Source organism: Sorex fumeus, unplaced genomic scaffold (assembly GCF_029834395.1).
Source record: "Sorex fumeus unplaced genomic scaffold, SorFum_2.1 ptg000054l, whole genome shotgun sequence".
Lineage (NCBI taxonomy): Eukaryota > Metazoa > Chordata > Mammalia > Eulipotyphla > Soricidae > Sorex > Sorex fumeus.
Genome location: NW_026606111.1, coordinates 393,156 through 405,726, shown reverse-complemented (window position 1 = coordinate 405,726; position 12,571 = coordinate 393,156). Strand labels below are relative to the sequence as shown.

The 12,571-nt window shown below is 66.8% G+C and overlaps 2 protein-coding genes across 2 annotated transcripts in view; one reads left to right on the top strand and one right to left on the bottom strand.

Annotated features, from left to right (window-relative positions):
- Positions 1–12,571, bottom strand: part of ZBTB48 (zinc finger and BTB domain containing 48) — a 299,924-nt gene that overhangs the window by 160,818 nt on the left and 126,535 nt on the right. The gene's annotated exons all lie outside the window — the stretch shown is intronic.
- Positions 1–12,571, top strand: part of ACOT7 (acyl-CoA thioesterase 7) — a 37,520-nt gene that overhangs the window by 21,527 nt on the left and 3,422 nt on the right. Inside the window, 4 exon segments of the mRNA XM_056124964.1 lie at positions 174–288; positions 2,297–2,383; positions 6,109–6,225; positions 9,525–9,709. Coding sequence (XP_055980939.1) covers positions 174–288; positions 2,297–2,383; positions 6,109–6,225; positions 9,525–9,709 — 504 coding nt within the window.

The following is a 12,571-nucleotide window of genomic DNA, read 5'->3' as shown; positions in this document are numbered from 1 at the left end:
TCATGCTCCTTTTCCCCCCTTGGGGTACCCTCTGGGCCCTCGCAGAGATCAGGCTGGGCTCCCTGGGAGGAGAACCTGGGGCCTGGGGTGGGAGGGGAGCCTGGGCCCCCTGGGGGTGGGCTCAGGAAGGGGCCGGCCCAGCCTGACGCACCCCCCCACCCCCTGCACCCTAGTACTCGCGGCAGGAGCAGGAGGAGGAGGGTCGCAAGCGGTACGAGGCCCAGAAGCTGGAGCGCATGGAGACCAAGTGGCGGGACGGGGACATCGCACAGCCCGTGCCGAACCCCGGTGGGTGCCGGGGGGAGGGGACGGGACATTGCCAGCCCGGAGTGGGGTCCGGGCCTGACGGCTGGGGCTGGGGGGACAGTGACCCAGGCCCCGGTGGGCAGGGACACAGAGGCCTGCAGAATGTCCCGGGGGGCTGGAGGCCTCAGTGTTCAGACTGGGGACCCCCATTGGTTTGGACCCCCCCCTCCTGTGCACCCAGACCCCAGGGCCTGGGGGGGGCTTCCTGTGGCCCAGCCCGTGGAAGGTCTGTGTGTCTGGGCAGCCTCGTGGGGGGAGGGCAAGGAGGGCACCCCGGCTTTCAGGCTAGGGGGTCCAGGCCCCCCCCGGTCCCTGTCAGGGAAGAGCTGCCCGGCCGTGGCCGTTTCCCGTTGGCCTCTGGGGGTGCCGGGTCGGGGGCAGCCAGGCCGCCCCGGTGCTCAGGCATCGGGGGGCTCGGAGAGGGGAGAGCTTTGCAGCGCAGGGCGGCTCCGGAGACGGGCCCAGCCCCACCTCCCGGCCCACGTCAGCCTGTCCCGGGGAGACCCCGTTGCACCCCAGGTGTGTCGCCCGGGGCTGTGATGTTCCCCGGTGCACCCACTCCTGGGGGAGGAAGGGAGAAGTGCTGAGTCTCGGCTGCTTCCCCACACGCCGGCCGTGCCGGACTCGGCCGCCCTTTAGATTCCGGAAGGAGGCGCAGGGCTGCTTGGAATCTGCAAGTGTCTTCTGTGCAGCGGCGCGCCCGGTGACCCCCCGGGCACGCCTCCCTCTCCCATGGCCTCTGGGGCTGTGCAGTGGCCCTGTGGCCTGTACCATGGCACCGTGGCCTGTGCCTTGGCGCCGTGACCCGTGCCGTGGCCCGTGGCTGGGCGTGGCGCGTGTGGCACTCTTAGTAGGAGCCACAATGCGCAGGAAAGGGCAGTGTGGGCAAGGCCTGGCATCCCTCCCTGCCCTGTACAGCTGGCCGGGCCCAAGGCCAGCCACCTTCTTAGCCCTTGTGCCCTCATGCCTGCCAGTCCCCTGAGCCTGCAGCGACCATGGAAACCAGCCCACCCTCCCTGTTGCGTAGCAACCCTGGACCACAGCCTGGCCACTGGCTGTCCTCAGGAAATAGAGAAATTGTTTATTTTTTTTTTTAATTGATTCATTTTTTTCAAGTGTTGGGGTCACTCCTGGTAGTGCTCAGGACCATGTGGTGGGGGGGGGGGCAAAGCCCGGTCAGCCTCACGCAAAGCGCCCCGAGCCCCTTCCTGCCAGGGCTGCGTGGCGCCCTGTCTCCTCCTCTCTGTTGGCGCGACAGTGCAGGGTCTTTGGACACTTCCCTGCGTGTCCGTGGCACGCACGCACACATACACACACAGTCTCTGCACACACAGTCTCTGCACACATGCACACAGTCTGTGCATACACACACACACCAGTCTCTTTATAGTCTTGCACACAGAGTCACACACACATCCCCATTCTCTGTGCAGGGAGTCTACACACACATATGCACACACATAGACTTTGCACATACACACCCAGTCTCTGCACACATGTGCACACACACCCAGTCTCTGCAGTCTTGCACACAGAGTCACACACATCCCCATTTTCTGCACACACACACACACACACACATAGTCTCTGCACATACATACACACAGTTTGCATACACACATGTAGTCTCTGCACACATACACACAGTCTCTGCACACGCGCGCACGCGCACACACACACACACACTCTGCAAGCCTGTCTGAGGAGTGGCCTGTCCAGTTTCCAGTCCCACTTGCTCCATGTTGGTCCGTCGAGGGTTCCCTGAGATGGGAGCGGGGTGGGGGGGGGGGTGCCTGCCTGGCGTGTGTGGGTCTGTGTCCGGCCCCCCTGCAGCTTTGCAGGGAGGAGAAAGGGAGTTAGACGCTGCGGGGTAGAGATGCGAGAGTCCAGTGGGGGGCGCTGCAGCCCCCGGGGACCCTGGTGTGCCGCAGCCGGGCCCTCTGGAGAAGTCCTAGTGGCCGCACCCCAACTCACTGTCCTGCCATTCCAGAGCCCAACACGGTCAGCTATAGCCAGTCCAGCCTGATCCACCTGGTGGGCCCCTCGGACTGCACGCTGCACGGCTTTGTTCACGGAGGTAAGGGGGGGCCTGTCCGTCCCCACGTGATGACAGAGGGAGGAGTGTCCTGCTCGGGGGCCTGTCCCCACGGGGCACCTCTGGGGACACTGGGGGGGGGGGGCGCCGCAGGGCTGTGCCTCTGGGGGTCCTGTGGCCTGGAGGTTGGGGCTCGCGGCCTGTGCCCGTCCTGGGGACGAGCCACATCAGGCGTGGCCCTTTCGGAGACTCGGGAGCGAGGGCCAGGTGGGGCTGGCATTGGGGCCCGTTTCCTGCAGCTCTCAGCTTCCTTTGTAGCGGTCAGCCTCGGCGGACTGTGTGGAACTCAAGGGCAGTGTGGGATTTGGGCTACTGTGACCGTTCCTGTGGGCACAGTCTCATTTGGCATCCGGGTGCGAGCCACTGGTGGCACATACCTCCCTGGGCGTAAGGAAGAAGCAGTGGGTGGGCGTTGGCGACCGTGCCCTGGGGCTGGACGTCGGTCCTGGCCACCTCCCGGGTCTCATCCCTCAGAGCCCCGGAGGGAGGCCTTAGACCTGGGCACCCGGCGGCCGCTGTCCTGCTCAGGGGTCACTCCTGGCGGTGCTGGTGGGAAGGGGGGGGGGATCTCCGATGGCCCAGCGCGCCACACCCCTTGGCTCTGCTCCCTGACTCTGGGGAGCAGGGGCCTGGCACCCCATAGGATCCAGGAGGCAGCCCTGAGCATCGCCAGGTGTGGCCGCAAGATAAAAAGAGAGAAAAAAAAAAGACAGTGAATTGGGGGTGGGTGTCTAGGTCAGGGACTGGAGTGATAGCACAGCGGTAGGGCGTTTGCCTTGCACGCAGCCAACATGGCCGACCCGAGTTCAATTCCTCCGCCCCTCTCGGAGAGCCCAGCATGCTACCGAGAGTATTCGATATGCCAGACACAGTAACAACAAAGTCTCCCATGGAGATGTTACTGGGCCCGCTCGAGCAAATCGATGAACAACGGGAGGACCGTGACCGTGACCGTCTAGGTCAGGGGCAGAGACTGTGCGGTTCCTTCTGTCTGTTGGGCCCCTCATGCATAGCCACCAGCACTGGGCCAGAACGGAGGGACCACGCCCGGCGGCTCGGGACTGGCCTGGCTCTGTGCTCAGACATGGTGCCAGGCCCCGCTGGGGTCCACATCGGGACCCGGCCACAGCATGTGCAAGACAGCTGCCCTGGCTGGCCCGGCTCCCCGGCACCTGTGGGGTACGGCTGGGGCTGCCCCAGGACGCATTTAGTGACCGTTTCCCAGAGCGTCACTGGCATCACTTGGCCCTGTCCTGCCCGAAAACGGGAAAGCCGGGCACTGCTCTTTCCGGGGGCCCTCGGGGACAGCACTGACCCCCCACAGACCAGCCTCAAGCTATTCTCAGAGAAAACGCGGGCAGCTTGGAGCCGAGATACTTAAAAGGAAAAGTTAAAAATAAACACCCCAGTGTCGGCACCAGAAAAAGGAGCGTCAGGACCCGCCCCCAGGAGGGAGCCGCAGTCTGGGTGTAAAGCCCGCCCGCCCCCCAGGAGAGCCCCTCCCCTCCCCATCACCCTGGGCCCCTTCCCTGCTCTGTCCAGGGGTCCCCAGTTCCCCTCTACAAGGCTCACTCAGGTAACCCCCCGTCCCCTACTGACCAGGACACCCTCTGGGTGGGCGCAGACCCCAGAGACACCGGGAAAGTGACAGGGTGTGGACAGCTGCCCCGACACGTGGCCTCCCTGTGACGCCCTGGGGGACACAGCGCGGCAGCTGGGCTGGGGGCTGGGGGCTGGCACAGGCTGGGGGCGCTGGTGGCACCTGTGGGAGGAGCTGCTGTCCCCGAAGCTGCCCGCCGGCAGCTGGCTCCGTGCAGTGACCTGGTTTCTCCGCCACACAGTCGGGAGAGAGAGCGAGTGGGCGCAGCGGGCATGCCGGGGCCTCGCCTCCTCCCGCCACACTGAGGCTCTTCCCAGAGCGGGGGGGCAGGGACAGGCAGGGGACGGGAGGGGTGGGTAGGGGTGGGCTCTGGGGACACCCCAAGGTACAGGTGCCATGGGTGGGCATCCCTGCATCCCCCTTTACCGGGCGCTGGCCACCTCCTCCGGGCAGGGTGGCGCCCACAGTACCTGGCACGATTCTGGGCGTGGTGGGGGTCACAGGCAGCCCTGAGCCCAGGTCCCCCCCCTTTCTTGAAGGGAAGGCAGCAGGGGGGTGCCGGCTCCCCCTTGGCCGAAGGGCCCTCTCCCGGTCTCCCGGGGCTCGGGTTTTGGTGTTCGTCGGCTCAGCATTGGCTGTTGCCTATGGGGCCACGTCCCCTGGCTCCCTCTGCCCCCCTCGGCACTCACAGGGGCTCTTACGGGGCAGAGTGGGGCCGGGGGTCTGCGGGTTCAGAGCTCAGCCAGCTGCCACGAGTGTCTGGCCGTGGGGTCACTGCGGCCGGGCTGGCGGTGCCAAACCCCCCAGGAACCCCACTTTAAGCTGAGGGGTGGGGGGGGGACAAAAGGGAGGCGCTTGGGCCTGGCAGCTGGCCTTGGGGGTCACCTCACAGCTCCCCGGCAGCACCCGGCACCCACCCTTAGCATCTGATGGTAGAAACCCGAAATCCCAAATACGCAGAGCCTGAGTTTCCCCAGACCGTCCCTCGATCTGCAGTTCCTCCTGCCCCGGGGGGAGGCACAGGGCCCTTCACGCCTGGGGCCGGCGTGGGAGCCGGCAGTCTGGAGGGCAAACCCCCCCCACCCCGCCCCTGGCTGGCAGAGGGTTGGGGGCGGCTCAGAGGAGACGGGCTTACTATGGTTTCCTGATATAGCGGCCGCCCCCACACGCGGCAGCTGCCGGTAAATACAGGAACGGGGGCACGTCACAGCCGCCCTGACACACCAGGCTCCACGGAAGCGTGACCCAGGGGGCGGGTGGCCCTGGGGTGGGGGGGCAGGGGAAGGGAGGAGTCGCAGCCAGCTTAGTGCCTGATGCCTTCCGCTTCCTGCCGGATACTCAGCAGGCCGGCTCCGGTCTGCAGGGACGGCCACGGAGCCACGGCTGCCACGTGGGCAGGCGGGTTTCTGCTGGCGTGGGGCCGCCCCAGTGGTGCTCAGGGACTGACCCAGGGCTTAGTCCTGGCCCTGCACTCAGGGATCCCTCCTGGCGGTGCTCAGGGACCCCCCTGTGTGATGTCAGAGATTGAACCCGGGTCGCCTTCGTGCAAGGCAAACGCCCTCCCTGCTGCACTGTCACACTGGGCCTTTTGCTGGGGTTTGGTTTTTGTTTTTGGGCCACCCTGGCGGTACTTGGGGGTTACTCCTGGCTCTGCTCGGGGACCAGAGGGCCTCGGGGATGGAGCCCAGGCTGGACTCACTGAGGCAGGTGTCCTGCTGCTGTCTCTTGTGCCCTGATACCTGGAAGCTGCTTGTCCCCAACTGGCCCCGCTCCCAGTTTTGGGCCCTGTTCACTGACGGCCTTTCCCGGGCCCCCGAGCACGTTGGTCTCTGCTGCTGGTCAGAGGAGGCGGAATAGGTGCCAGAGGAGACGGGGAGCAGAGGAGATTGGGCGGCTGTGTGTGGGCTGCCTGTCAGCCTCGGGAGAAGGTCCTTATCCACCCGCAGCCATCAGGAGGGGCAGGGGGGAGGGGGCTCGGGCCAGGCACTCACCTCGCACGTGCCTGTCCCCGGCTCTATCCTCGGCTCCGTCAGCCCGACCCCTCCTGCACGTCCCCAACTCTGGTGCCAGCCCCTGCCCCGCCCCTGACCCCGGTTTCCCGCTGCAGGGGTCACCATGAAGCTCATGGACGAGGTGGCCGGCATCGTGGCTGCACGCCATTGCAAGACCAACATCGTGACGGCCTCGGTGGACGCCATCAACTTCCACGACAAGATCCGGAAGGGTGAGATTGCCTGTCTTGGCCCCGGGAGTGGCCCGACCTCACCTCTGAGGGTGCCCCGCTGTGGATGAGGGCAGGCTCCCTGCGCACGGACCCGGGGGAACTGACCCGCCGCAGAGATAGGGATTCCCACCTGGGACCCAGAGGGCACATATGGAGGATGGCGAGAGTGTAGTGACCACACCCGGGTGCTGCTTCTTCAGGGGCAGTTCCAGCCCACAGCACTGTCCCCAGCGCACCCAGAAGCAAGAGGCAGAGGCGAGGATCCGCCTGCCTCCGAGGGCATCCGGGTCACCTGCCCTGCAGCTCAGGCTCCTGTCCTCTGCCTCCAGGACCCTCCACACCCTGCTCCGGGGGCCTTTGGGGGTGTCCAGTTGCCCTGTGGCGAGGCCTGGGCAGCACGTGAGCCCGTTCAAGGCCCCTGGGACCCTGCATCGTGGTGTGTGGGCAACATGGGGAAAGCTGGGTGCCCTGGGCTGGGTGCCGGCCGCCAGCCAGCTGCGGCTCCCTCCCTCTCTCCCTCCCTCCCTGCTGCCAAGGACACATGCTTGGCCCGGAGCCCCCGAAGGCAGAGCCACTGGGCACACAGGCGGGCAGAACTGGGATGGTGACCCAACCCCTGCTAAGAGGGCAGGACAGGACTGTCACGACCCAAGTCTGTGCCGGCTCCACGTCCGAGCCACGTGGCCGCCTGGCTCCGGGCCTCGCCACGCTCAGCGGTCGGCGGTCTCTCGGACCCTGCCCTGCAGCACTGGCACCCCAAATCCAGTGCACCCCCCTGCAGGAAACCGCAGACCCCGAGGCTTCAAGGAGCTTCCTGGGCATCGCATGGGGCCGGCATACCAGGCAGGTCGGCGAGGGGCCCCGCGGGATCCGCAGAACCCCAGGAACCTCCTGTCCAGGCTAGAGGGTGCATTCTGGGAGGTGACCCCCGCCCTGTGTACACCGCCCCCCCCCGTGAGTGCCCCACCCCGTGTGCCCTCTGCTCTGTACCTGTTGCCCTGTGTACCTGCGCTGCCCCGTCCTGGGCCCCTTCTCCCGTGGACTCAGTGCTCAGCCAGTAGCGCCCTCCTGCCCACCTGTCTGCGGCCCCCAGCAGGCTGTGACTCCCTCAGAGGCCGCCAGACCCCGGCTACGGGCAGACTGGGCCTCTCAGAGGCATTGGTGGCTGTGTCTGCCCAGGCAGTGCCATCCATACAGGGTCTTCGCCGTACCCTAATGGGACCCTGGGGCCACACACAGGGACCCGCAGCACCCGCAGGTGTGGGCAGGCAGGTTCCCGGATGGACCCAAGCCCCGTGCTGGGCTTGGACTTGAAACCGCTGCTGCTTTTCCTGGGCCGGCAGTCAGGCCGGGTCAGGGCCAGATGGAGCCCCCGGCGTAGCCGCCAGCGTGGCCTATGTCCACTGCCACGTCCCTCTGCTGGGTGGATACTGGCCACAGTTACTGGCCCCTCCACTGACCTTCCCACCACGCCCTCGAGACTGGACATGGCCAGGCGCCTGCCCGTCTCCCGGACAGGACAGGACAGGACAGGTCAGGACAGGACGGGTGTGACCAGGCTCCTGCCCACTTCCCACAGGGCTGCCCATCTCCTGGAGGCACAGGGGGCTTTGGGGACAGAGTGGCCCAGCCCACTTGGCCATGCCCACACGGGAGCCTCTGGAGAGAATGTTGGGGTGGCCGGTTTCGGTGCCCCCTGGTGGGCTGGCACCGCCCTTACCCCTGCAGACCCAGAGGGGCTGTGAGCATGTCACTGCCCATGCTCTGGTCCACGCGGCCTGGTGACCGGGTTGGTGAACTCTTGTGCCCTCACCTACCCTTCCACCGATGGCAGCTGAGGCGGAGATGGCCCCTCCCTGGCACCCATCTGGGGCTGCTTGGGCCTCAGGGCCTCCTTGCTGGGGCCCTTGGCTCATGTCCCCCGACTCAGGGCTGCTGGAGAGAGTGACCCCGACACCCGCCTTTCTAGGTAGGCACTTGGCTCCCAGCCCTCTCATGTCCCTGAGCTGGTCACTAAACGTGTCCCTCGGCCCCCGGGGGCTGTGCGACCCCAGCGGACCCCCATGAGCTTGTTGGGGGCTTCTGGGTCCCTCACGGAGAAGAGCCAGGGCTGGTCCTGCCACCGGAACAGGCTCCGCACCCCGAGCTTCTTGGGGCCAGCTACGTGGCTGCGCACCAAGACCGCCCGACTGGCCCCCAGCAGGGCCATCAGGTACCCCTACCACAAGCCATGCACCTGCCCATGTGAGTCCTGTGCTCCACGTGGACTTGGGCCCTGTGTGTCCCCCTCCGGTCTTTCCTCAGTGGGGGCATCTGCAGGCCCGGGGTTCCGGGAGGGTGGACAGTGCCTGCGAGCAGTGGGGGTGATGGGTGAGGGGGTTGGGGGCCGGGAAGCGGCCCCGACCCCGAGGTCCTGGGAACCACGTGGGCCCGGTGACAATCACTCGAGGCCTCAGGTCACACGGGTGACGCCCCACACAGCCCAAAACGCACATGTCTGCCCAGACACGGAAGGGCCACATTCCCACATGCGTGCTCAGGGTGGTCTGGGCACCCACAATGGGCGTGGGAGCGTTTGCTTGAGAAAGCCTATCCCAGCCACGGGCTGGGGACCCCACAGGAACCCCCACTCTGCCGGGGCATGACTGGTCGGTGCCTGCTGCCCCCGTCTCTGGGCCTCTAACCGGACGTCGGCTGCTGGGCAGGGCTGCTCCCCAATCTTGCCGCCCCGGGCCCCTGGAGGCCCGCAGGACGCCCTGCCAGCTGTCCCCTGGGCCTGTCCCTCTACCCGCGACTGACCGCGTGGCCTCTCCCACCCCACCCCCGAAGCGGCCAAGTGTGCCCTGTGGTGCTGGCCCCCTGCGCTACACCCTGGACTCATGTCCCCACACAGCCTTAGCCTGTCTCCACCGGACCCTGGGAGCAAGTCCGGCCGTACTTGACCTCTGGGGCTTTCCTGGGGGTGTGGGACCCGGTCACGGGAGCAGGGGACGGCTCAAGGACTGGCATGAGGATGAGACGCCCACGTCCCCCTCTGCAGGGCTGAGGTCATGGCCCAGATGGGGAGGGTCCCAAGCTGGGGGGACGTTGAGAGTCGGCCCCAGGCAAGCCAGGCTGTAGGGGTGTAACCCGGTTGCAGTGGTTGGAGGCACTCAGGGGCCGTGGGGGGGATGCAGGACATGCCCCCTGCAGGGACGCAAACCCTCAGCACCCCACTGAGCTCCCCTCCTCATCCTGGGAGCAGGGGGTGCTGGAGCCGGAAGGCTGGCTGGGCCCCGCTGACCCTGCCCCCCACACAGGCTGCGTCATCACCATCTCGGGCCGCATGACCTTCACCAGCAACAAGTCTATGGAGATCGAGGTCCTGGTGGACGCTGACCCCGTGGTGAACGACTCGCAGAAGCGCTACCGGGCGGCCAGCGCCTTCTTCACCTACGTGTCCCTGAGTGAGGAGGGCCGGCCGCTGCCCGTGCCGCAGCTCGTGGTGAGTGGCCGCGCTCTGGGCCTCGAGGAGCCCCCAGGTCAGGTGGGGGAGGAAAGGGCCTTCCGGGACCCAGGGACCTCTGGGCCCAGATTTCAGATTTGTGTGTCCCCCCTCCCGGGGGCCACAGCCACCCTCCTGCCCCTCCTGTGCCTCCTGGGGACATTGAGGCTTCGCCCGTGGCCCCCCATGACCTGTGTTCCTCTCTGTTCGACATCCTACCATGCCCCGCCGTGTCCTGCTCTGTCCCTCTGTGTCCTGCTGTGTCCTGCTGGACGGGGCCTTGGGCATGACTCTGACCCTTTAGTGGAGCCGCTGTGGCCCCCGGGTGCCCTGAGGGACCCCAGTCCCCGCCGAGAGGCTCCATTTGCGGCCTGATGGTGGGGGTCTCTGTGGGAGGTGAAGTGGCCAAGGGAATGAGGCGCAGAGCAGGGGTCCTGGCTCTGCCTGGCAGGGGGCGCTGGTCTAGGTGCTGGGGGGGCCTTGGTGGAGCTCTGGGGTTTGGGTGGTGAGGGGCGCCTGGCTCACTCAGCCTGCAGTCAGGGCACAAGCTGAGAGCCCTGGACCTCCCCCCAGCAGCCCCTGGGTGCTGCCCTGAGGGTTCCTTGAGGCCTCCCTGAGCTGGGAGCCGGGAGGCGGGGGTAAAGGGCGGGGGAGGCGGACAAGCCCCACACTGACCACAGCTGCTGCCCACACACACGGGGCCACCCCAGAGCAGCCGTCTGCAGGGGAGGCGGGTGTGGGGGTGTCCCCAGGGGGCTGAAGGCATTGTCCCCGCCTCCCCTCCCCAGCCCCGTTAGCCACAAAGCACCCCCTGACTTGCAGGATGGTCCCTCATTCCCACCCTGTCTCACACACGCATGCACATGTGCAGCCCTTCATGTGTGCACGCACCTCACATGTGCACACTTTCATGCGTGCACGCAGCTCACATGCACACGCCCTTTGTGTGTATACGCACCTCACATGCACACGCCGTTCATGTGTACACACAGCTCACATGCGCACACCTTCATGCCTGCACGCCTTCATACACCCCACGCTCCCTCCCTCGCTGGGCCGCTGCCTTGACTCCTCCCGCCTCCCCTCTGCGCCCCCTTCTCAGACCCTCGCTGCGCCTCTGAGCCAGAAGCTCCTGAGCCCCACCTGGTCCCCTCCAGCCTCGCCGGGAGCCCCTGCACCTGCCTGGCCCCAAGCGACCCCCAAAAGTGGGGCCCCTAGGGATACAGTTGGATCCCGGTACATGGCGATCCCAGTACATGGGGGTCCAGGTACTTGGGGGGGTCCCACAGTCGTGCCCTCCACACCCAGCCGCCGTCCGGGAGCAGCAGGTGTGGGTTAGCTGTCACCTCCCGTGCCCCTCAGCCCCGGGGTCACATCAAGGTGTGCCCACAGGCCTGGGGGTCCCGCTGTTTCTCTGCTGAGCCAGGGCAGATGATCACACAGACCCAGCCTGGGACACCCAGCTTCCCCCTACACTGCCGGGCCTGACCCCGACAGTGACCCAAGGGACCGGGACGGGGGGTCCCATGCGGGGTGTTGGGGGCAGTCCCAGCAGGCCCCCTGAGCCCGCCCTAATGCACTTCCCCACCGTGGCCTGGGGTCCTTCCCCAACAGACCCCCCCCAGCCAACGCCATGCCCTGGGCTGTGTCCCTCCTGCGGGGGGCGCTGACAGGGTGGCAGCCCCTTCGTCCCGGAGAGGAAGCCCAGCCTCCAGGCTCCCAGGCTTGTGGGACTGAACTCTGCCAGGCCAGTGTTAGGGTGCCACCCCCGGCCCACCCAAGCTGGGGCGCAGGACCCTGGGCTGGATCCCCCGTGCCATGAGGGACACCCCATGCACAGTCCTGGCCACGGGCCACGTGTTGGCCTTCAAACCCTGGGGAGGGTCACCAGCTGTGCCCACCCTGACTGGCAGCCCCGACTTCTGTGCCAGGACAGGCCAAGGGTTCCTAGGGGGACCACGTTAGTCAGGGAGGCCCCAGCACCCCCAGGGCTGACAGGGCCGTCCGTACTCAGTCTCGGCAGGATCTCGGGCCGCGCCGGCATCTTCGCAGGCTCTGGGCATGCGACCCCCAGGGAAGGGACCCCCTCTGGGCCTCCTGCCACCTCTGTCCAAGGCTGTTGCGACTTTGTCCCCTGTCCCAGCTGGCTCCCAAGCACCCCATGTCTCCCTAGTGCCTTGCTGCGTGGGGCCCCAGAGTACAACTGAGCCATCTGCTTCCCACCCAGAGGACCTGCCGGGTCCCCTCTGAGCCCACACTCAAAACTCAGGGGGGTCAGAGGCCATGGACCCCGCCCCCCTGTTCAGGCGGGCAGCCCTCTGGCCCTGAGTGCGTGTGTGGGTCCCAGTCCAGCCTACCCAAGCATCCTCCAAGGTCACTACAGTGGCCCCTGGGGACCCTCAAAGGGGGCAGCCCCTCCCTGAGCCTCCCCCAGCGGTGCCCAGCCCTGCAGGGATTGACAGTGGGGCCGGCGCAAGAGGGCGCCCCCTGGCGGCTGGGCGGGGTAGGGACAGCGGGTGCAGCGGGCAGGGGCTGCCTCTGGCCCCCAGAAGTTCATGTCGCCTGGACAGCCTCCTCACAGCACCAGAAACACAGGTGTCACGTAAGGACAAGCTCTGGATTCCCTGGGCTGGCATACACACGTTCACTCGGTGCCAGTGGTGTTCTTCGAGCCCAAAGACCCTGGCAGCTGAGTTCACACAGGCGGCCGGCCCGGGGGCCCCAGTGTGACCCTGGTATCCCTGGGGCTGGCCGGGACTCCAGACCCCACCTCAGGGCTCCCCATGTCATGCACCCTCCGACTGTGAAGCTGCTGTGTTAGAGCTCCCGAGACCACACGCACACACACAAACCCACACACAC